Source organism: Haematobia irritans, chromosome 2, assembly GCF_050003625.1.
Source record: "Haematobia irritans isolate KBUSLIRL chromosome 2, ASM5000362v1, whole genome shotgun sequence".
Lineage (NCBI taxonomy): Eukaryota > Metazoa > Arthropoda > Insecta > Diptera > Muscidae > Haematobia > Haematobia irritans.
Genome location: NC_134398.1, coordinates 205121248 through 205143366, shown reverse-complemented (window position 1 = coordinate 205143366; position 22119 = coordinate 205121248). Strand labels below are relative to the sequence as shown.

The window sequence follows — 22119 nt, the reverse complement described above, 5'->3', positions numbered from 1 at the left end:
TCTATAGAAATAAAATGTTGACGAAATTTTCTATAGAAATAAAATGATGACAAAATGTTCTATAGAAATAAAATGTTGACAAAATTGTCTATAGAAATAAAATGTTGACAAAATTTTCTACAGAAAAAAATTTTTTCAAAATTTTTTATAGAAATAAAATTTTGACAAAATTTTCTATGGAAATAAAATGTTGACAAACATTGCTATAGAAATAAACTTTTTACAAAACATTCTATAGAAATGAAATTTTGACAAAACTTTCTATAGTAATAAAATTTGACAATTTTTACATGGCTGTTAGAGGCCATATACTAACGAAATGTACCAAATTTCAACCGCATCGGATGACTTTTGCTCCTCCAAGAGGCTCCGGAGGTCAAATCTGGGGATCGGTTTATATGGGAGCTATATATAATTATGGACCGATATGGACCAATTTTTGCATGGTTGTTAGAGACCATATACTAACACCATGCACTAAATTTCAATTGGATCGGATGAGTTTTGCTCATCCAAGAGGCTCCAGAGTTCAAATCTGGGGATCGGTTTATATGGGAGCTATATATAATTATGGACCGATATGGACCAATTTTTGCATGCTTGTTAGAGACCGTATACTAACATCAGGTACCCAATTTCAAACGGATCGGATGAGTTTTGCCCCTCCAAGAGGCTCCGGAGGTCAAATCTGGGGATCGGTTTATATGGGAGCTATATATAATTATGGACCGATATGGACCAGTTTTTGCATGGTTCTTAGAGACCATATACTAACACCACGTACCAAATTTCAATCGGGTAGGATGAAGTTTGCTCCTCCAGAGGCTCCGGAGGTCAAATCTGGGATCGGTTTATATGGGAGCTATATATATTTATGGACCGATATGGACCAATTTTTGCATGGTTGTTAGAGACCGTATACTAACATCAGGTACCCAATTTCAAACGGATCGGATGAATTTTGCCCCTCCAAGAGGCTCCGGAGGTCAAATCTGGGGATCGGTTTATATGGGAGCTATATATAATTATGGACCGATATGGACCAATTTTTGCATGGTTGTTAGAGACCGTATACTTAGACCACGTACCAAATTTCAACCGGATCGGATGAATTTTGCTGCTCCGGAAGGCTCCGCAAGCCAAATTTGGGGATCGGTTTATATGGGGGCTATACGTAAACGTGGGCCGATATGGCCCATTTTCAATACCATCCGACCTACATCAATAGCAACTACTTGTGCCAAGTTTCAAGTCGATAGCTAGTTTCGTTCGGAAGTTAGCGTGATTTCCACAGACGGACGGACAGCCGGACAGACGGACAGACGGACGGACGGACGGACATGCTTAGATCGACTCAGAATTTCACCACGACCCAGAATATATATACTTTATGGGGTCTTAGAGCAATATTTCGATGTGTTACAAACGGAATGACAAAGTTAATATACCCCCATCCTATGGTGGAGGGTATAAAAAAAGAGTAAGAATTAATAAAATGGTTCAAATTATTCGAATTTTGCCGCCAAAAATGCTAAAATCATTCTAGAAAAATCGATCACTTTTGAAAATATTTGTGGTCAAATGTTTCAGACAAGCGTTATTATGCATTAAAATTCGTAACAGATTAAAAATTATTTATTTGGGAAAATATCACAAAAATTTTTAATTCACGTTCAAAACACTGAATTCGGATCACACATTAAGAAGTGATGAAAATTCAGTTAATGGAAACATCAGCCTTATGACATGTCCATGTTAAATTCATCGCTTCTGCATCACTTCCAACTTATAGTTTAAATCTATATATTTTGTAAGATTCTAACAAGTTTTGTCCCATATACATAGCCACCTAGAGGAACTTGATCGGATTTTTTTGGAAAAATAGAAATAACAGTCTTGAAACATGTCGTCATTCTAACTTAGAACACACTTTAATCTGTTGGCCATAACACATAAAACCACATTTTTAACAGGAAAGTTTTAATCTAATTGGAAAATATATGAAAAAAAAAAAACTATATGTGATTGTATTAAAGTGAATCACAATATTTGTACAGAAAGTAACAACAAGTAAGAAACACATAAATTCGGACGAAGGATACACATATGAAGGTTTTTAATAAGAGACTTAAAAATATGCTAAAAGACATATTTTTGGGTAAGTCATAGTAAATTTATCCTAATCACTTAGTAGCTTTTTTCCCTAAGATATTTGTATATATTCTATAAAGTTCCAATTTTACATTTTTTTTTTTAATTTCGAATCATTTTCTTTTTAATTTATGTATTACCCATTTTAATATAAACAGTTCCCAACATCAAATAAATTCAATAGGCAATTTCAACCATGTCTTTGTTATATAAATGAACAGTCGTATACAAAAAACACAAAGTTCTAAATGAAAAAAAAGGAACCAACATCATAAAAAAAAATTCCAACATGCAACATATTTCTTTTCGTTCTCCTTTTTAATTTTGCCATTTTTATACCCTTCACCACTACTGTGGTACAGGGTATAATAAGTTTGTGCATTTGTATGTAACGCCAAGAAGGAGTAATCATAGACCAACCTTTTAGTATACGGATCGGCTTAGAATTAAATTCTGAGTCGATTTAGCGATGTCCGTCTGTCTGTCTGTCCGTCTGTCTGTCTGTCTGTCTGTCTGTCTGTCTGTCTGTTGATGTATTTTTGTGTGCAAAGTACAGCTCGCAGTTTTAGTCCGATTGTCCTAAAATTTGGTATAGGGTCCTGTTTCGGCTCAAAGACGATCCCTATTGAATAGTTTATGGGTCTCGAAAAACTTGCAAAATACCAGCCAAATCGGTTCAGATTTAGATATATCCCCCATATATAGCTTTCGCCCGATTTACACTCATATGACCACAGAGGCCAATTTTTAACTCCGATTTAGTTGAAATTTTGCACAGAGAGTATAATTAGCATTGTTGCTATGCGTGCCAAATTTGGTTGAAATCGGTTCAGATTTAGATACAGCTCCCATATATATGTTTTTCTGATTTCGACAAAAATGGTCAAAATACCAACAATTTCCTTGTAAAATCGCCACTGCTTAGTCGCAAAGTTGTAAAACTGACTCTAATTTTCCAAACTTCTAATACATATATATCGAGCGATAAATCATAAATAAACTTTTGCAAAGTTTCTTTAAAATTGCTTCAGATTTAAATGTTTCCCATATTTTTTTACTAACATTGTGTTCCACCCTAGTGCATTAGCCGACTTAAATTTTGTGTCCATAGATTTTGCAGAAGTCTATCAAATTCTTCCAGATCGAGTGATATTTAAATGTATGTATTTGGGACAAACCTTTATATATAGCCCCAAACACATTTGACGGATGTGATATGGTATCGAAAATTTAGATCTACAAAGTGGTGCAGGGTATAATATAGTCGGCCCCGCCCGACTTTACACTTTCCTTACTGGTTTTCACTTACTTTTTCTTCAAGCAAAGCAAACATGCTCATTTGGCCAAATTGACTAAATATTTGGTTTTGTTTGCCATCATACATATTTCGTTTTGTTATAGTGCCCCTTCATTTTTTGTTGTTTTTGCTTTACAAAAATATGAACTCATAAAATTGTCTAATATATTTTCAAGCTGTTTTTTTATGACTTATGTCGAAATTTTTTAATTAGAAAACTTTTCCACTGCATATGGTGAGCAAGTTTTGAGGATTTTGTATGAATGCTTAAAATGCGTGGTGTTGTTCGTAGGATATTGAAAAATTTAGATGAGTTTAAACATCCCATAATAGCACTATGTTTTGGGATTTAATATAATGGATGCTGGCATTAAAACCCTTTTGATTTTGGAAGAAATCAGTTGAGGCTTAGATATAGCTCAGTTGAGGTTTAGATATATCTTTTGCCCGATTTACACTAATAAGACCGCAAAGGCCAAAGTTCTAATGCAATTTACGTGGAATTTTGCACAAGATTCATGCATATCAAATTCGGTTGAAATTTTGACATATATAAATTCTTTGGCCGATTTAAACTCATATAATCATATGTGCCAAAGATCTACTCCAAAACATTGCACAGTAAGTAGAATCGACATTCTAACAATATATGCCACACTGAAAAAAAATATTTACGTGATATTAAATATGACGTAATATTAATTTTAGGATGCGAAATTTACTAAATATTAAGGACAAATTTCTAAAAAATAACGAAATTTTAATTCATATAAAGTTTACGAACTTTGCTAAAAAAATTGTTTTTCATTAAATTTAGGACATACATTTTAGAAACTTGCGTCCCACCGTTAAAGTCGCATATCTTTGAATTAAGGCAAATTTTCCTTAAAGTAAAGGAACTCATTATTTTTGATTTAAAGAAGTCGTCCTTAAATTAACTGAAATCTTCAATCTTTAGATTTAAGATAAAAACGCTTCAAATATAGGCTAAGGCTTATATTTAGGATTTATCATCTTTGATTTAAAGTTTTTTAAGAATTAAGAAAACATTTTGTACTTTGCAGAATCCGTTATAATTAGGATTTTTTAAAATGGCATTTGTTATACCCTGCGCCACACTGTGGAACAGGATATTACAAGTTAGTGCATATATTTGCAACACCCAGAAGGAGACGAGATAGACACATGGTGTCTTTGGCAAAAATGCTCAGGGTGGGCTCCTGAGTCGATATAGCCAAGTCTGTCTGTCAGTGAACACAATTTTGTAATCAAAGTCTAGGTCGCAGTTTTAGTCCAATCGACTTCAAATTTGGCACAAGTATGTGTTTTAGCTCAGAATAGAACCCTATTGATTTTGGAAGAAATCGGTTCAGTTATAGATATAGCTCCCATATATATCTTTCGCCCGACATGGACTTATATGGCCCCAGAAGCCAGAGTTTTACCAAAATTTGCTTAAAATTTTGCACAAGAATAACAATTAGTACTATAGTCAAGTGTGTCAAATTTTATTGAAATCGGTTCAGATTTAGATATAGCTCCCATATATATCTTTCGCCCGATATGGACTAATACGGTCCCAGAAGCCAGAATTTTACCCCAATTTGGTTGAAATTTTGCACTAGGAGTACAATTAGTAGTGTAGTCAAGTGTGTGGTTCAGATTTAGATATAGCTCCCATATATATCATTCGCCCGATTTACACTCATATGAACACAGTGGCCAATCTTTTACTCCGATTTAATTGAAAATTTGCACAGGGAGTAGAATTAGCATTGTAGCTATGCGTGTCAAATTTGGTTGAAATCGGTTCAGATTTATATATAGCTCCCATATATAGCTTTCGCCCGATTTACACTCATATGACAACAGAGGCAAATTTTTTGCTCCGATTTAGTTGAAATATTGCACAGGTAGTAGAATTAGCATTGTAGCTATGCGTGCCAAATTTGGTTGAAATCGGTACAGATTTAGATATAGCTCCCATATATATGTTTTTCTGATTTCGACAAAAATGGTCAAAATACCAACATTTTCCATGTAAAATCGCCACTGCTTAATCGAAAAGTTGTAAAAATTACTCTAATTTTCCTAAACTTCTAATACATGTATGTTATATATCGAGCGATAAATCATAAATAAGCTTTTGCGAAGTTTCCTTAAAATTGCTTCAGATTTAAATGTTTCCCATATTTGTTTACTAACATTGTGTTCCACCCTAGTGCATTAGCTGACTTAAATTTTGAGACTATAGATTTTGTAAAAGTCTATCAAATTCTGTCCAAATCGAGTTATATTTAAATGTATGTATTTGGGTCAAACCTTTATATATATGTTAGCCCCCAACACATTTGACAGATGTGGTATGGTATCGAAAATTTAGATCTACAAGGTGGTGCAGGGTATAATATAGTCGGCTTTAAACTTTCCTTACTTGTTTTTACGCATAAGCGTAGGAAGGCCTCTGGGGAGGGGGCTTAGACCCCCCCAGAAAAAATTTAGCCACCCCCCCCCCAGAATTTGAAAACCTATTTACGATTTTACATTTTTATAAAAATTAAACAAGTATATACAACCGCACAAAGTTCCGCTAAAAACTTTCATACACAATCGAATTACTTGCGTTGTGCTAGCAGTTGCCGATGGCAATGTTTGAAGTCTGATATTTATGAAATACAGCTGTGATTGAACTTATGGTTTAGTTGAATAACTAACAGCCTGTTTCTGTATGTCGAACGAGTTCAATCGATCGACTGAAATGCATAGAAACAGTTGTTTTTTGGTTATAAATTCAGCTGTTTGTTTCCATTTTAGTCGATCGACAGAGCTCATTCGACATACAGAAACAGGCTGTTAGTTATTCAACTAAACCATAAGTCTATAGTCTACGTTTAGTCATCTTAATTAAAAAATAGTAATTGGTATTAGAACTATTCTTTCATAAATTAATATATTAATAATGCTGCAAAAAAGCGTCGCCAAAAAAGAAGTGAAAATGTTCTTTTTGGGTCCGGAAGTGGTGCAAAATTGGCGGAGAAGCGATGAATGTAATAGGAACTCGTCATAGAACGAATGTCCACCGTTTCAACAGCCGCTGTAATAAATTTGCATCATTTCTTACGGTGTGAACCGAATTCAGAGTTTTGAATGTGAATTAAAAAATTGTGTGATATTTTCTCAGATAAATAATTTTTATTTATTCGTTTTTTATTTGATTTTTGGTCGACCTTTTGTTAGAATTATATAAATATTTATAAAAACCTCGAGCTTCAAGAAACAATAATTTATAATAATTTTTATATTTTTTTATGATTTTTAATGCATTCTAACGCTTGTTTGAATATTTTCAACAATTATCGATTTTTCTATAATGGATTTAGCATTTTTGTGGCAAATATTGAATAATTTTTACCATTTTATTTATTCTTACTCTTTTTTTAAACTATTTGAAAACTGAAAACAAAAATTACGCATAAAAATATGAAAAAACTGAAGTAAAAAACTTTCTGTGTAGGTAATATAATTAACTTCTTTGTGAGCATATTTTTGGAAGTGCTTTTAAAGTTGTGTCTTTAGAACAAATCCAAATTTGTTTGCTGGGAAAAGTGTGGAACCACTTTTATTTGCTTTATTATATATTATTTTGATGTCTATTTTTTATTCTTTTTTTTTTTTAATAAAACAATTAATGAACCTATAAGTTCAGTCTATACATTTTTTGCTAGGGGGGCTATAGCCCCCCCCACCCTAGGAAAATTGTCTAGTTACGCTAATGTTTTTACGTTAGGTTAGGTGGCAGCCCGATGTATCAGGCTCACTTAGACTATTCAGTCCATTGTGATACCACATTGGTGAACTTCTCTCTTATCACTGAGTGCTGCCCGATTCCATGTTAAGCTCAATGACAAGAGACCACCTTTTTATAGCCGAGTCGAAACGGCGTTCCACATTGCAGTGAAACCACTTAGAGAAGCTTTGCAACCATCACAAATGTCACCAGCATTACTAAGGTAGGATAACCCACCGTTGAAAAACTTTTGGTGTTCGGTTGAAGCAGGAATCGAACCCCCGCCTTGCATAGGGCATGCTAACCATTGCACCACGGTGACTCCCTTTGTTTGTACGTGTATAGCTTTATTAATATACTGCGAAAAGAGTATGAAAATTCGATAAATGAGATCTGTATCCCAATTTTAATTTTTATACCCTCCACCATAGGATGAGGGTATATTAACTTTGTCATTCCGTTTGTAACACACCGAAATATTGCTGTAAGACCCCATAAAATATATATATTCTGGGTCGTGGTCAAATTCTGAGTCGATTTAAGCATGTCCGTCCGTCCGTCCGTCTGTTGAAATCACGCTAACTTCCGAATGAAACAAGCTATCGACTTGAAACTTGGCATAAAAAGTTGTCATTGATGTAGGTCGGATGGTATTGCAGATGGGCCATATCGGACTACTTTACGTATAGCCCCCATATAAGCCGACGCTCAGATTTGGCTTGCGGAACCTCTTGAAGGAGCAAAATTCATCCGATCCGGTTGAAATTTGGTTCATGGTGTTGGTATATGGTCTCTCAAAACCATGCAAAAATTGGTCCATATCGGTCTATAGTTATATATAGACCCCATATAAACCGAACCCCAGATTTGGCTTGCGGAACCCCTAAGAGAAGAACCCGATACTGCTGAAATTAGGTACACGGTATAAATATATGATCTTTAAGAAACGTGCAAAAATTGGTCCTTATAGGTCCATAATTATATATAGCCCCCATATAAACCGATCTCCAGATTTGGTTTGCGGAGCCTCTAAAAGAAGCAAATTTCATCCGATCCGCCTGAAATTTGGTACATGGTGTAAGTATTAGAGGTGTGCGCGGGACTGAAATTTCACTCACACTCACGCACATTCAGGAAGCAAAATGTTTATTCACGCACGCCCACGCACGATACATGTTGTAGCCAATCCCACTCACGCACGCTCACGCACGAACTACTTTTAAGGACTCACGTTCACGCACGATTCACGACAATTCTCGTGATTCACGACAAATTCACGAGCCTCACGACATTTTCCAAACGGAAATCAGCAAAGGTAACAAACTTCAAAAATAGAATATAGTTTGAGAGCTAAATTAATTTCATTTAACATACGAGTATGAATTAAATCTTGATTTTTTCGTGAGCGTGACTACGCAGAAATTTTATTCACGCACATTCACGAACCGATTTTATTTCTCACGCACGCTCACGCACGACAACAATTTTTTAGTCCCGTTCACGCACATTCATGAGACTTGCTTTGGATTATGTTCACGACTCACGTGATTCACGTGTGAATCACGCGTGTCACGAGAATTTCGTGTCACGCGCACACCCCTAGTAAGTATATTGTCTCTAACAACTATGCAAAAATTGGTCCACCCCAGTCCACAATCCGATCCCCCGATTTGGCTTGCGGAGCCTCTAAGAGAAGTAAATTTCATCCGAGCCGGCTGAAATTTGTTTCACGGTATTAGTATATGGTCTATAATTATATATATTCCCCATATAAACCGATCACCAGATTTGACCCCCGGAGCCTCATGGATGAGCAAAATTCATCCGATTCGGTTGAAATTTGGTACGTGGTGTTAGTATATGGTCTCTAACAACCATCCTGGAATTGGTCCATATCGGTCCATAATTATATGTAGCCCCATATAAACAGATTCCCATATTTGACCTCCGGAGCCCCTTGGAAGAGCAAAATTCACCCGCTCCGCTGGTATATGGCCGCCAACAACCATGCCAAAATTGGTCCATATCGGTCTATAGTTATATGTAGCCGACCCCCAAAAATAATCTACCAAATTTTATTTCGATAGAAAATTTTGTCAAAATTTTATTTCTATAGAAGATTTTGTCAAACTTTTATTTCTAAAGAAAATGTTGTCAAAATTTTATTTCTATAGAAAATTTTGTCAAAATTTTATTTCTATAGAAAATTTTATCAAAACTTTATTTCTATAGAAAATTTTATCAAAACTTTATTTCTATAAAAAATTTTTGTCAAAATTTTATTACTATAGAAGATTTTGTCAAAATTTTATTTCTATAGAAAATTTTGTCAAAATTTTATTTCTATAGAAAATTTTGTCAAAATTTTATTTCTATAGAAAATTTTGTGAACATTTTATATCTATAGAAAATTGTATCAAAATTTTATTTCTATAGAAAATATTGTCAAAATTTTATTTCTATAGAAAATATTGTCAAAATTTTATTTCTATAGAAAATTTGTCAAAATTTTATTTCTATAGAAGATTTTGTCAAAATTTTATTTCTATGGAAAATATTTTCAAAATGTTATTTCTATAGAAAATTTGTGAAGTACCTCTTAGTTGGAGAGGAATATTTTGCAAAATCTACCAAAACATATACAATTCTACCAAACCGTAAAAAATCTGCCGTGTTTGGTAGGATTCTACCAACTGTGGTAACCGTGGTCTCGCAGTGAAAGGGACATTAGACTGTGATTACTCAACAAAAATTCTCGATTTCATTGGAATTGTTTAATGTAGTTTAAATATATTGAGTATGAATTTTGAATTATTGAATTGAAATTTGAATTAATATTGAATTCCTATCGTTAAGATAAGTTAAATGAATTTTCTTTTTAGATTAGCCGTTAGCGTGTAATAGGTTAGAGTTTTAAGCTGTCATAATTTTAAGTAGCAACTCTGTTTTCTATCTGCTTTCCCCTTTCTTCTTTTCTGAAACTCTGAATTCACCTGTCAAATCTAGTCTAAGTTTCCGGCCTCTTTCTTCAGCCAGTTTTCAACGTAAAAGGATCTATCCCTCCTCAATAAAAAGTTTGTCATCTCAACTTAAACTCAACTTGTCTCTTTTTCTCTCGTTGCGGTATATTGGTTTTCCATGTAAGTACTCATGGTGGCAGTGTGATCATATAAAGTGCCCCATTAACCCAGGAACCTAAGTTCCACCAATCTCTGCAGAATCCCTTGGAATCTTAGTTCCCCATTTTTCCCTCTTGATAAATCTAACTGAAAGCCTTAGCTTCGATGTCGAGCCTTAGCTCTCAATTGATAATACGTAATAAAATCTACATGGTCCTTCGAACCTCTCTTGTAACCATCGATTAACTTTGCAGTCCTGTAATTATTAAAAAATAATAAATTGTTTAGGCACTTCTATTTTCCCGGTAAGCTTTGATAATACCCACAAATTTGCAGTGGCAACGTTCTTGAAGGTATCCTATTGTGAATGGGTATTATAGTCTGTCATAGGAAAAAAAATAACAAACATTGACATTTTCAATGTTGGCTGCACTGGAGAAAATAATAATTAATTGAAGTTGGAGACGATAAGACAACAGATTTTCCATTTGTAGTAAGGTCGATGTTCATGCGTACAAAATTTAAAAATTAACTCGTGCAATTAAATAAAAAGTGGCAAATGATGTGCAACAGCAGAATTAACATTGGTGGTAAGATTGGTGTTCGTGATTTGGAGGCATCTACAAGGATTACGATTGCGTAACCACACTGCACGTGTGCCCAAATCCAAGTTTTATTAGTTCATGCCATCGGACTTCATTAAAATACACCTTTTAGTTTGCAGAGGTACAATTCAATAGACGTCTTAACCTAACCGTCAGCACAACACGGTCGAAAGGGTTGGATGCTATACTCTTCGCCACCATCACCGGCAAGTGAACGAAGAACAAACACGTACGAATATTGCACAAGTCTCTCACGACGAACTGGTTGTATGTGCCCATAAAAAACGTAGATGTTTGATCCAGTTCGCCCGACCTGAGCAAGTTGTCAAATAACGCTTGAAGATGACCACTAAGTTCGAGGATAGCCCCTAGGTTTCGAATAAGGCAGTGGAACCAGTGTAAGGCCATATTAGTCGGTTGTTAATTTATAAACCCGGTGGAAAATCAACAATACAGTAAGTGTATTTCCTTTAAAAGAAATCATTGGAAAGACCCTAATTAAACAGCGCGCATACTGGAGGAGAAGCCACCCCTAGGCCACCGACTCGACCAACAAGAGCGTTTCTCAGTTGTAAGGTTTTAGTTGTTGGTCCTTTTTTTATTGAAGTTGTTCACAATTTGCTTCGAAAATGATACAGAAAGAGTCTATGCCAAGGTACTAATAAGTCTTTTTTCCAGGTGTAATGCAAAAAAACAGTCGTAACCACAGCTAAACCACGAATCTCCATTCGTCACCGTTTTTGACTGCAAATAATTATACGTCTATTTGGAATAAAGAGGACATATACGTCAGTGTGTCGTGCATCACTACAAAATCTTGTTATAAGCATTGGTTAATCTACAGCGACATAACTATGCACCAAACACCACCAAACACCACCAAACACCACCTAACATCAACATAATCATCTTCGGAAACCGAGCAAGCCTACGATTTTTTGTGCACATACAACACACAAAAGCAGTATCAACCTGCGCCACAGTCATCGTTACGTCATCAAATGGACTGTTTTTTTAAATGTTCGTTCTCTACGTGTGCGTTTTGCTAACTTCCACCATCCACCGCCTCCTGAAAGTCAACGAATTTTTGTCATCGTCAGCCACTTGGGGGAATCTTGTTTTTTTGATGCCGTTTTTTTAGGAGCACATAAAACTACGGCAGCGATTGTGAACATTTATCCTTTTACGGTGGTAACGCAAAACTAATTTGAACGGCTGAAGGCAAATACGAAACCAGGAACACTAGTATAAATCGGAGTTGGTACAAGTTGTTAAAAGTTCTGTAAGTCACCGCCCATTTCTTTTTTTTATTATTCAAAAGTAGTTAGTGTTTTCGTTACACGTCCTGAGTGGTTATATTTAATCGCAGGATCCTAAAAGTATACTACTACTTTTTTATTGCGTTGGAAATTATACCAACGGAACACCTAAAACCTCACATGTGTTTTTTAATTTATTATAAAGAGGTTGGAGACCACGGTAACGAAAACACATATAGACCACTGTAAAGGAGCAAGTATGGACCATACCCAATGAACACAAACGTTTGAAAAATACTAAGATTCAAGATTGTTTTCAAACATTGCTTCAAAGGATTAGGGTAACATACAATTTAAGAAATTGTTGAAAAAGATCGCGTTCTCAACAAAAAGCAGACATTACCCTCAACAGTAGAATTCGACATGTTAGCATCGATTTCTCGACATATTAGCAACAACATTTCAAACTAAATTTCATTTTAACGCTTCAAACCTATTGGAAAATTTGTTGAAAGCAAGCAATTTGCAACGCTATTTTTGGATTTGATGGTATTACACTGAATTGAAACGATTGAATACAAACTGAAAATAAGCGAAGCGCTTAAATATATGAATTTAAATACGTACTTGATCCCACAATAAATTGCGTTGTGCTCCAAACAGTCGTCTATAGCACTAACAACATTAGAGTTCTAAACAGTAGCACTAACTAACATCAAGTTTGATTTTTTTTTTACTCTCGTCGGGCATACGATAAATGAAACCAAGTAAAACATAGAATCAAATATAAATAGAATAAATGAAATTGCAACGTCATAACACTACCGAACGTTTGTAGTGTTTTTCAATGGAAAGAATAAGAAACGAGAATTAATTGCTAGAAACCACCATACAGTCATATTGGAACGGTTATTGAGGTTTCGTTACCAGAAACCTTGAGTCGCACAGACTCAGTTGTTGCACCATATATATGCCAACATCTTTACCAATAGAGATGAAAACAATATTTGAAATTAAAAACAACTTATCTGGTGATTCTTAAAATTTGTTATGACGATAATCTACGTATGTTGTGATTAGTTCTGTGTTATTTTATTTATTGTTATCTATGGATATGTTGAGACTGTTGTCTCACAAATTATGATTGTACCGTACGCTAAGAGCTTCCGCGTATATTGCTACAAGCCTTAGGTGCGAAGAAATTTTGAGCTCGTGCTGATTCGAATTAATTAATTAATTACTATTACCATTACGACGCGTGGATTCCTCTCTGGAATATTCGGATTGGATTGAATTTTCCCGAAACTCTTTTAAACATAAACACTTTTAAAAAACACTTTTCTCAGAATTGTATTATCTCTGGAAAAGTTTCTCCAAACTTTTATAGAAAAATTTCTCACGTTTTTAATTTTATTAGGAAAATTCTATCAAATTTTTATTCCTACGGAAATTGTCTCGAAATTTTTTTTATATATACACTTTTCTCAGAAGTGTATTATCTATGGAAAATTTTCTCCAAACCTTTATGGTAGATTTTCTCACGATTTAATTTTATTAAAAAGAATTCTCAAATTTGAATTCCAACGGAAGATTTTCTCGAGGTTCTCTTTTTATAAATAATTTTCACAGATGTAAAAAAAAAAATTCAAGTGTTTTATTGTTCTATAGAACATTTTTTAGAAATTTTATCTGTACGGAAAGTGCTCTCATTTCCATAGTAAGGTTCTCTCAGTTGTTTTCCTAGGGAAAGTTGTCTCGATATTCTATTTTTATGGAACTTACGCTCGAAATTGTAATTACATAGAAAATTTTCTCAAAATTCAATTTTTATCAGAAATTTATCTCAAAAACGTATTTCTATTGGGAATATTCTCCGGATTTGGTGTCTATAAGAAATTTTCTCAACAGTTGATTTTTTATTTTTTTCTCTGGAAGTTTTATCTTTATACAAACTCGCGGAACGAAATTAAGGTTGCTCTCTCGTGGTTGCTGAGTGAACGACTAGTTAACGACTACCCAATTGAACATTGCTCGCTATAAAAACCTGAAATCAGTCCTGGGGTCAGCGCTCAAACTTGCTTGCTTGTGTCATGGCTTCAGATGGCTTGCAAAGGTTGACTCAGACTCAAAGGTTGGTACCAGTTGCCATTTTAGGTTGACCGCTCCAGTAAATGTCTCACTTCGGTAGTCTGCAACGAAATCAATCCTCGGTTTCCTTGGTGCATTCTGATTTTTCGCTGCCGGTCATTATACACACATTAGTGTGTTTAAATCTGAAGAACGAATTTAATTTAAAGTTTTCTACACTAGAATTCTGTCTATCGAAAAATACAAAGTAAACCCACACATTTTGTCGCCCAATTTAATTTTGAGATTTTTTCTTTTGAAGCATTTCATCCTGAAGTTAAACTCGCTTGATACGCTTATTTTTGTCGCGCTTGCACTTGCGTCAGGTTGTCTCTTGAATTTCTCACATATAACTATCCGCCCATAATGGACGATTTACAAGGAGAATTTATTTTCTTTTCTGACGACCTAGTCATGTTCTGTACAGACTTCGAGGAGAGACCAGAGACAGATCACACTGACTCTTCCTTAACGGTTGCATCTCAGGATTTACATGAAAGATGGACAAATGTCCAAATGTCCTATAAAAAAATTTTCACCACTAGGGAGGGGAAATTCACTGATGAATTCATAAGCGCTGCCAAGGAAAAGTACAGAAGCTGTACTTTACGTTTTCACACATGCAAAGCAAAGATGATAGACGCACAAAAATCTTTTGTAGCTCCTCCAAACCCATCTCAGGCTTCATTACCACTCGATAATTCAGACTCATCATTTAGTTGTATTAAAGTTCCCCCTTGCGATACTGAGAATTTCCAAGGCAGTTATGAAGAGTGGCCTTCATTTCGCGATATGTTTACCGCAGTATATATCAATCACCCCAAATTAACTCCCGTTCAGAAACTTTACCATCTTCGCCTCAAGGTAAAGGGTCAGGCTGCTGGTATTGTGAGAAAATACCAATTATGTGGAGAAAACTTTGAGTTGGCTTGGGAAGCATTACGGTCAAGATATGAGAACAAAAGGATACTTGTTGATAATCAATTGAAAATTCTCTTAAATTTGAAGATTATTTCTTCAGAGAGCAGTGAAGCCTTACAAAAGATTCAGACAACAATTAATGATTGTTTAGCTGCCCTTAAGACTCATAATATTTCCACGAAAGATTGGGATCCAATTTTAGTATACTTGTGTTCGAGTAAGTTACCTCACGAAACTTTGTCTCTGTGGGAGCAATCTCTCCATACTCATAAGGAGCTCCCAACTTGGTCCCAATTGGATAGTTTTCTCTCAAATCGATACGAAATTGTTGAAAGACTTGACAGTATTCACGGTCCGAAATCTTCTCCCACTAAAAGATCCGCCGAAGTCAACTCTTTCAAAACAGAAGGCATTGCGCATCTCAAGTGCAAACTTTGTGACCTAAGTCACCCCCTAAAGGATTGTACTAAATTCAGAGATTTAAGCCCTCCATCTCGCAATCGATTTGTAAATGAAAACAATATATGTCTCAATTGTCTTTCTTATAGACATGTGCGAAAAGATTGTAAAAGCAAATTCGTGTGCCTTGAATGTAAAAGAAACCATCATACTCTTTTACACTTTCCTAAGGTTAGAGCTTCAGTCAATCCTAACGGATCGGAGTCTCATCCCCAATCGTCGACATCGAATTTCACAACAGCATCAACTGACCAAAATGAACACTCGTCGTTCCAAAATTTTGACTCGCCCGATAGTGCTACTGTCTTACAGACTTCTGCCCACTTTTCCTCTCCTAATAGCTCTTCCTCTAGAGAAAACACTTTGTTACCCACAGCTATTGTTACCATCAGGCATAGAGGAGACACTTTTAAGGCACGTGCCTTTCTCGATCAAGGATCAGAAAAAACTTTCATTTCTCGAAGTCTTCAACAAAGACTTTCTCTTCCTACTGAGAGCAAGAATTTTGAGATTCGCGGTGTTGGTGGTCAAGTTGTTGCCAATTCCAATCATATATGTACCCTCTCACTATTTTCACAATCGCACGACATTACTATTGACACTCAAGCTATTGTCGTCCCCAAGATCACTCGACTTTTGCCTAACTTCTTCATTCCCAAAGAGAAAATCAATGTTTCTGATGTGCAAGAATTAGATTTAGCAGACCCACAGTTTCATCGCCCGGGTCACGTGGATTTGCTCCTAGGTAGCAATATCCTTCCTCAAATACTCCTTCATGGAGTAAAGAATATTTGTGATTCACTTTTAGCTCAAGCGACTATATTTGGTTGGGTAATTAGCGGACCAATCAATACCCAATTCGTTTCCTCTTTCTCAATCCAAGTAACAGATGTTACTGAAGACGCTATTAGTAAACAGTTGCGATTGTTCTGGGAGCAAGAGGAAGTTCCAGAAGAGAAAACTCTATCTCCATCGGATGAATTCTGTGAATCCCTTTACACTAAGACTACTGTCCGAAACCAAGACGGTCGATACATTGTCCGTCTCCCCTTTAAGGAAGATTATCAATTCCGATCACCTCTTGGCCATTCTCGAACTCAGGCCTTTATTCAATATGCTCGAATGGAGCAATCCATTCAGAACAAACCCGAACTTTGTCAGACCTATCACAATGTCCTGAAGGAATATTTGGATCTTGATCAAATGAGACCTACGACTTCAAAAGAATCTTCTATTAATGGCTCTTTTGGATCATTTTACTTGCCTCATCATGCTGTACTCAAACCACAAAGTGTCAGTACAAAAGTTCGGGTAGTCTTTAACGCCTCAAAACGTACCACCTCTGGTACCTCACTTAACGATATACTCCATGTAGGCCCTACCCTTCAATCTGACCTCATGACTCTAATCCTCAGATGGCGAATCTTCAAGTATGTCTTTAACGGCGACATCGAGAAGATGTATCGGCAAATATTAGTCCACGAGGACGACACTCATTTCCAACGAATACTTTTCCGTCCTTCACCCACAAGTCCTATCAGAGATTATGCCCTAAGGACAGTGACTTTTGGAGTAAATTGTGCTCCGTATTTGGCTATAAGAACTTTAATCCAACTTGCTCGGGATTCAGAAGATTCTTATCCTCGTGCTGCGAAGATAATTAAGAATGATATGTATGTAGATGATGTACTTTCTGGAGCTCATGATCCAGAATCTGCAATCGATTCCTTGTCCCAACTCCTTGAAATGTTAAGCTCTGCTGGCTTTCAACTCAAGAAAATTACTTCGAATAATTCGGAAATTCTCAATTCTGTCTCCGAAGATAAAGTCTTAGATTCAAAATTTCTTAAATTCTATGAAACAAGTGGAATGAAGACTTTAGGCGTACAATGGAACGCACTTGAAGATGGATTTTCTTATAAGATTGATCCCCCGAAGATCACCCAATCTATAACGAAACGACAGATTTTATCGGCAGTGTCCAAATTATTTGACCCGGCTGGTTGGATCTCTCCTATTGTCATTCAAGCCAAAATTCTATTGCAACATTTGTGGCTAGAAGGCACAGGATGGGATGAAAATGTGAAACCGAATACACTTATAAGATGGAATCAATTCATAGAGTCTCTTCATTATACTTCTCAAATAAAAATACCTCGATGGGTACATTTCTCCCCCAAATACAAAACTCAGCTACACGGATTTTGCGATGCCTCTGAGAAGGCATACTGTGCTGTACTTTACATTCGAGTGGACACAGGAGAGTCAGTACTGAGTAATCTCTTAGTGTCTAAGACCAAAGTAGCACCCATTGATCCACTCAGCTTGCCTCGCTTGGAACTTTGTGGTGCAGTCCTCCTTTCTCAGCTGATTAAACATGTTCTCAAAGACATTTCCCTTGATAACTTTGAATTATTTTTTTGGTGCGATTCCTCTATTGCTTTGGGTTGGTTAGGAAAGCCCCCACATACGTGGAAAACCTTTGTAGCCAACCGTATAGCTAAAATAATACGAAATGTAGGCAATTGCTCGTGGCGTCATATCCGTTCCAACGAAAACCCGGCAGATCTTGGATCGCGTGGTTGCTCTCCAATGGAACTCATGAATAACTCACTTTGGTGGCACGGTCCTGAGTGGCTTATTGAGCCTCCCGAAAATTGGCCTAAATCTGTTGTCCCCATTGAGAATCCCCCAGAAGTTCGAAAAATCGAAACGTTTCACTTAAGTGGCAACGAGGAAGATATTTTGGACAGGTTTTCATGCTGGGCTCGCGCTTTACGAGTTATTTCTTATGTACTTCGTTTTTCCAAATCGTCACGACGACAAGTAGTCTCCACCTCGTTATCGATCACTCATCAGGAATTTAAAGAAACTAGAAACTTACTGATTCGTGTTACACAGAAAAAATATTATTCCCAAGAATATGATAATCTGACCAGGTCGAAACAAGTCAATCGCAAAAGTTCACTTTACACAATGAATCCATATGTTGATCCCAGCGGTATTATACGTGTAAATGGACGAATCGCTAATTCGAATTTAAGATTTAGCGAACGTCACCCCATAATCATCCCAGTCGAATCCCAATATTGCAAATTGCTCATCTCTTATTTACACACGACTCTATTACATGCAGAAAACAATTTATTGATGCGCTCAGTACGAGAGGAATATTATATTTCCAGATTAAGGTCAGCGATTAAAAAATGTATACGTTCTTGCAAAATTTGTACGATTTATAAACAAAAACTTCAATCACAACAAATGAGCGCTCTCCCCATAGAACGAAGCTCTTTTTCACCCCCTTTTTCTGTAACTGGTTTAGACTTTGCCGGTCCCTTTTCAATAAAGACGTCTAATCTCAGACAGGCCATTTATCACAAAGGTTATGTATGTGTTTTCGTATGTTTTAGCACGAAAGCCATACACTTGGAATTGTGTTCCAATCTCTCCTCCGAATCTTTCCTCGCAGCTTTCACTCGATTTGCAGCAAGAAGAGGACTCCCATCAAAAATTATGTCTGACAACGGAACGAACTTTGTTGGCGCGGAAAGAAAACTACGCTACGAATTCAAAGAATTTCTGAATACAACATCTCGTGATATTGCCGAAAAATATGAAATTCATGGGTTTGAATGGTCGTTTATACCCCCAAATGCCCCACATATGGGAGGAATATGGGAAGCCGGAGTGAAATCTTTCAAAATCCACTTTCGTAAAGTTTCTCAGAACCATAAGTATACGTTTGAAGAATTTACAACCTTACTTGCACGCATTGAAGCAGTACTCAACTCTCGTCCATTGTCTCCCATGACTGACGATCCATTTGAAATTCTTGCCTTGACACCCGGTCACTTTCTTCGGGGTGCTCCCTTAGTTGCAGCTCCAGAAACTGTGCCAGATAACTTATCATATGTTGATCGTTGGGATAAATTAAAGGCACAACAGCACGAATTTGCTCGTCGTTGGAAAGATGAATATTTAAAGGAGATACAACGACGATACAAATGGCAGTCTCCAAAGGAAAATCTGAAAATTAACCAACTCGTCGTTATTAAAGATGATCAATTACCACCCTGCGAGTGGAAGCTTGGTCGTATTAAAGCGGTGCATCCAGGACGCGATGGTCTTGTTCGTATTGTTGACATTCGCACAAGTAATGGTCTTATCACTCGAGATATCACAAAATTATGTCCTCTGCCATATGAGTCTCAAACACACCCTCAAAGAACTCCTATCTCAAAATAATTATCTCAAAATAATTATCTCAAAGAACTCCTATCTCAAAATAATTATCTCAAGCTTTTATTTCCTTTATCTCCGTTGGTATTATCTTTGTTCTGTCTCCTCCCCTTCTTCACTTCTCAAAATAAATTATTCTCTCGGCGTCCTGATTTGTATCTATATTCTGATACATTTTTTCCAGTAGTGTAATTTGTACGAATATTTAAAATGTTTCAATTTATCTCCGCAGGGCTCCAAGCAATATTCGCCAGTGTCTCGTCTGTGAAGGCATCCACGCCTTGCGCTTTTGTAAGAAATTTTTAAACATGGACGTGGGTCGTCGTCGTACAGAAGCTAGGAGGCTAGGTTATTGCTTTAATTGTCTAGCCAGGTCTCACAAAACGTACGAGTGCATCTCTGAGACCGCCTGCCGTCATTGCGGAGAGGAGCATCATACCCTCCTGCACATTGCCCCACTTGTACGAGTGACATATGACGAAATCAAACGTGGTAGCGTTCCCTCTGATATCCGCCATCTTCTTACAAGTCGTCGTGCCCAAGAACACCAATTGCGAGAAGCCATTGATCGCCAGCGTATACGGGATAAAGCGAATGAGATCCGAGAGGGATCTAGAAGACTCAACGCCCGCTCCACCAGTAGAGATAGAAGACTGTCACCGCGTCGACTTATTTTGAGGAAAGCCATGGAAGCGCTCCGCCAGCTAGAAGAGGTTCTGGACAATTAAGTTGGCCTCCTCGGCCAAGGCCGGGAGAATGTTTAATGTAGTTTAAATATATTGAGTATGAATTTTGAATTATTGAATTGAAATTTGAATTAATATTGAATTCCTATCGTTAAGATAAGTTAAATGAATTTTCTTTTTAGATTAGCCGTTAGCGTGTAATAGATTAGAGTTTTAAGCTGTCATAATTTTAAGTAGCAACTCTGTTTTCTATCTGCTTTCCCCTTTCTTCTTTTCTGAAACTCTGAATTCACCTGTCAAATCTAGTCTAAGTTTCCGGCCTCTTTCTTCAGCCAGCTTTCAACGTAAAAGGATCTATCCCTCCTCAATAAAAAGTTTGTCATCTCAACTTAAACTCAACTTGTCTCTTTTTCTCTCGTTGCGGTATATTGGTTTTCCATGTAAGTACTCATGGTGGCAGTGTGATCATATAAAGTGCCCCATTAACCTAGGAACCTAAGTTCCACCAATCTCTGCAGAATCCCTTGGAATCTTAGTTCCCCATTTTTCCCTCTTGATAAATCTAACTGAAAGCCTTAGCTTCGATGTCGAGCCTTAGCTCTCAATTGATAATACGTAATAAAATCTACAGGAATCCTACCAAAAAAAAAAGAAAATAAAAATTTATCATAATTTTTAATTATTTTGGATCTCTTTATTTATTATTACATAGCTTTATTTGCTGTAGCCATATAAATTCAATTCAACAATTTTTAATTAACCATATTGCCTTTCCATTAAACCAATATAAATTATAATAAAAAAGAATTTATATAGGGCATACATATATTTTAGAATTTGTAAAAAAACAACACATTTCATTGCCCATATATATATATATATTACGGATCCTAAAAACAGTTCAATGATTCTCGGTGACATAATGACCAACGGCCACGTTATTGCATTTATTTAACAAAATTGTTGTGAAAATGCATTTTAGATTTGTGGATTCCTGGCATAATGGTCTCGTTAAAACGAATCGAGTTGAGTTCATTGCGGTTAGCAATGCTATTTCGGCCAGATTTATTCGAGTAGACCACAGAAAAGCAAACCAAATGTGTCACAGCCATTATTATTGTTGGTACTGCAAATAAGCGAATGAGTTATGATGGTGACATCAGGTGTTTAAATGACTCTTTTTGTGTATGAGTGTTCGTATATCGGATATAAACGGAACCGGATAGAATAGATATATAATGGATGTCCGCGTGTATATGTGTGTGTGCGCGAGCTTGTGTAGACCTCAACACAAATAAATAAATAAACAAATAAAACAGATAAATAGTATAATGGTGGGGACAATATGCAAACAAGCTGACAATGGATGCAAAAAAAAAAAATAAATAAAGATAAATAGTAACAACAAAAAAACTATATTCATAATAAATATTTGTATGCACTTGTATGTTTGTATGGGTTATCCT

General features: G+C 36.1%; 2 protein-coding genes across 4 annotated transcripts; both read left to right on the top strand.

The window, feature by feature from the left end:
- The first annotated feature begins 10819 nt into the window (after positions 1-10819).
- On the top strand, positions 10820-21047 carry LOC142226994 (uncharacterized). 3 transcript variants are annotated; one of them, XM_075297288.1, is made up of 4 exons: positions 10820-10944; positions 11072-11414; positions 11638-12241; positions 20200-21047. In XM_075297288.1, the coding sequence occupies exon 4, from the start codon at positions 20276-20278 to the stop codon at positions 20693-20695; it is 420 nt and encodes a 139-aa protein (XP_075153403.1). In that variant the 5' UTR covers positions 10820-10944; positions 11072-11414; positions 11638-12241; positions 20200-20275; the 3' UTR covers positions 20696-21047. The 3 variants fall into 3 exon arrangements, with proteins under 3 accessions (XP_075153403.1, XP_075153401.1, XP_075153402.1); XM_075297286.1 differs by having other exon boundaries at positions 11072-11530; XM_075297287.1 differs by lacking the exon at positions 11638-12241.
- LOC142225245 (uncharacterized) lies at positions 14712-19973 on the top strand. Its single transcript, XM_075295019.1, has 2 exons — positions 14712-18933; positions 19051-19973. Exons 1-2 carry the CDS (start codon positions 14712-14714, stop codon positions 19971-19973), a joined length of 5145 nt encoding a protein of 1714 aa, XP_075151134.1.
- Positions 21048-22119: the final 1072 nt, after the last annotated feature.